The sequence below is a fragment of the Cucurbita maxima genome, unplaced genomic scaffold (genome assembly GCF_002738345.1).
Source record: "Cucurbita maxima cultivar Rimu unplaced genomic scaffold, Cmax_1.0 Cma_Scf00013, whole genome shotgun sequence".
In the NCBI taxonomy this organism is placed as follows: Eukaryota; Viridiplantae; Streptophyta; class Magnoliopsida; order Cucurbitales; family Cucurbitaceae; genus Cucurbita; species Cucurbita maxima.
The window spans coordinates 4482375-4484895 of NW_019272029.1; the positions used below are offsets into that span (position 1 = coordinate 4482375).

The 2521-nt window shown below is 30.0% G+C and overlaps 1 protein-coding gene across 1 annotated transcript; it reads right to left on the reverse strand.

Annotated features, from left to right (window-relative positions):
* Positions 1-1426: 1426 nt before the first annotated feature.
* LOC111488745 lies at positions 1427-2055 on the reverse strand. The gene has a single exon (XM_023136675.1). The coding sequence runs from the start codon at positions 1965-1967 to the stop codon at positions 1587-1589; it is 381 nt and encodes a 126-aa protein (XP_022992443.1). The 5' UTR covers positions 1968-2055; the 3' UTR covers positions 1427-1586.
* Positions 2056-2521: the final 466 nt, after the last annotated feature.

The window sequence follows — 2521 nt, forward strand, 5'->3', positions numbered from 1 at the left end:
TCCCACCTCACATTGACAATTTCTAATATTGGAAATGTAAGTTCAAAACTTAAGCAAGATTTTTTCTCAATTTTAGTTAAGTTATTATTAAATAATTATATTGTATTACACTTCCACCGTAGTGCATGACAATTGCTAATATTTGACATCCATATTCAAATCTTGGTTGTGGATCAATTTTTTACGATTTCAGTTTAAGATAGTATTAAATAATTAACTAAATTGTATCACACTTCTGCCATAGCACATTGTCAGTTCAAATCCTAGCTTTAGATCAATTTTTCTGGATCTCTGCAATATTTTTTTTCGATTTCCACATAGCAAATCCATGTTCAAATTCCAGTATCACATATTTGACTAATACTACAAACTTTTGCTGTAGCACATAGTTAAGACAGTATTAATGTAGCACATGGGCAATTTTTAAGATTTTTTCTCAATTTCGCAACGATTTTTCTCGATTTCAATTAAGACAATATAAAATATTAACTAAACTGTATTAAACTTCCGCGGTAACGCATTGACTAGCACATTGTTAAGACAGTATTAATGTAGCACATTAACAATTTTTTTTAAAAAAAATTCGATTTCCGCAACAATTTTTCTCAGTTAAGACAGTATAAAATAATTAACTAAATTGTATTAAACTTTTGTAGTAGCACATTTGACAATTTCCTAATATTTCAAATATAGGATCAAATCCATTTGACAATTTCTAATATTTTAAATATATGTTCAAAATCCGAGTGTCAATTAAGACATTATCAAATAATTAATTAAATTGTATTAAACTTTTGTGACAAGGTTGCAAATTTTTTTTTGTCCATATCCACCGCATCAATTTTTTCTCAGTATCAAATAATTAACTAAATTGCCATGAGTATCAAATAATTAACTAAATTGTATCTCACTTTAAACTTACTCATATCACCTTAATTTTTTTTTTTTTCGATTTCAATTAAAACTATATCAAATAATTAACTAAATTGTATCCAAATTATGCATAAATAAATTTTCGTTGTAATGGTTGGGAAATTATGCATAAATAAATTTTCGGTCTAAAAAAGTTGTGTATAAACTATATTGAAGCAAAATTTGATGTGAGATCGGAAGATTCGTTTAGAGTATGTAATTAGTAAGTATATGACTTTCTTGCTTATTTTGCTTTTGCCTTGATATGTCTAACAAGTTTTTATATGGCGTTCCGACTTCAAAACAGATGTCAAAATATTGAAATAAAAAGATAAGATCGGATCTAAAAATTTTAAATTCACAAAGTTTTTGAAACTATTTGTATTCTTTTGAAAATATTGAAAAAAATGTAATAAAAAAAAAGAAGTAAAATGAGTGTTTATAAACTTAAAATTTAAAATAAAAATAAAGCAGAATATTATTACAATTTTAATCGAAGACAAAAGAGAGAAAGAGATCGAAAATGTGTCAAAATTGTTATAATATGTGCCCTAAATTTAAAAAAGAAAATTCCTAAAATCATCGACGTGAAGGAGAGCGAATCATATCTGCCCTAAATTCAATCTCAATCGCGAATCGTATAAACTCCGAATCAAGAAAATCAATAATCCAAGCTAGATCGCACCTGATCCAAGCTTCTCAGCACCATTGACAGCGACGCCAGAGCGCCGAACAGAATCGAAGAGCGGCAGAACCCTATTTCGATAGTACACAGGGCGGGAAAGTTCTTCGGCGAGATCAATCCGAACATCGGAGACACCGATCTCCTTCAAACGGTGGCCGAGCTTTTCGCCGACGCGAGAGGCGATTTTGGAGTCCCAAAAGTTGTTGGATCGAGGAAAGCGGTGGAGTTTAGAGTGGTAATACGCGACGAATTCCTGCTCGGAGGAGGATGCCATAGCGATGATAGTGGAGGTGTCTGGATTGGTGACCTGAGCGGTGATTTTCCGGCAGGAAAGAACGAGGCGGAGGAGGTGGTTCTGGTTAATGGACATGGAAATTTGAGGAGCGGAGGGACTGGATGTATTATTAGGGCTTCAAAACCGGGTTCTGTTCTGTTCTGTTCTGCCTGTCCAAGTTTGTTCGAAGAAATTAGAAATTTATATATTTATATTCCAAAACAAAATGCCACATAATCCAAAATTTAAATTTATATAATATATCAAATAATCTTAAACATATTTAGACATTTTTCAAATTAAATAAATGAAAGACCCAAATTTTAAATTAATCAAAACTCAATATATAATTCAAAAAAGTTTATACACAATATTCTTTTAAGTTTTTTTTATGAAAATAATAATAATAATAATTGATACGTAAAATTTTAAAGATATTCACGACGTTATTTTAATATTCTATATAGTTCAGATATAGTAGTAAATTATGTAGACGCTTTCCTATTTTTACACACATTAGTGACATTAATTAAGTCTACTAATTCTAATTCTAACCGTTCAACGTTTCTATGATTGAGCTGCTAAAAAAGATGTGCACGAACTTTTAATTTTTTTAAGCTATTTTTAGTAATCTATCTACATGATGGCTT

Coding starts and splice junctions, on each gene's coding strand:
- LOC111488745 (XM_023136675.1), bottom strand. CDS start 1,967: ATGTCCATTAACCAGAACCACCTCCTCCGCCTCGTTCTTTCCTGCCGG.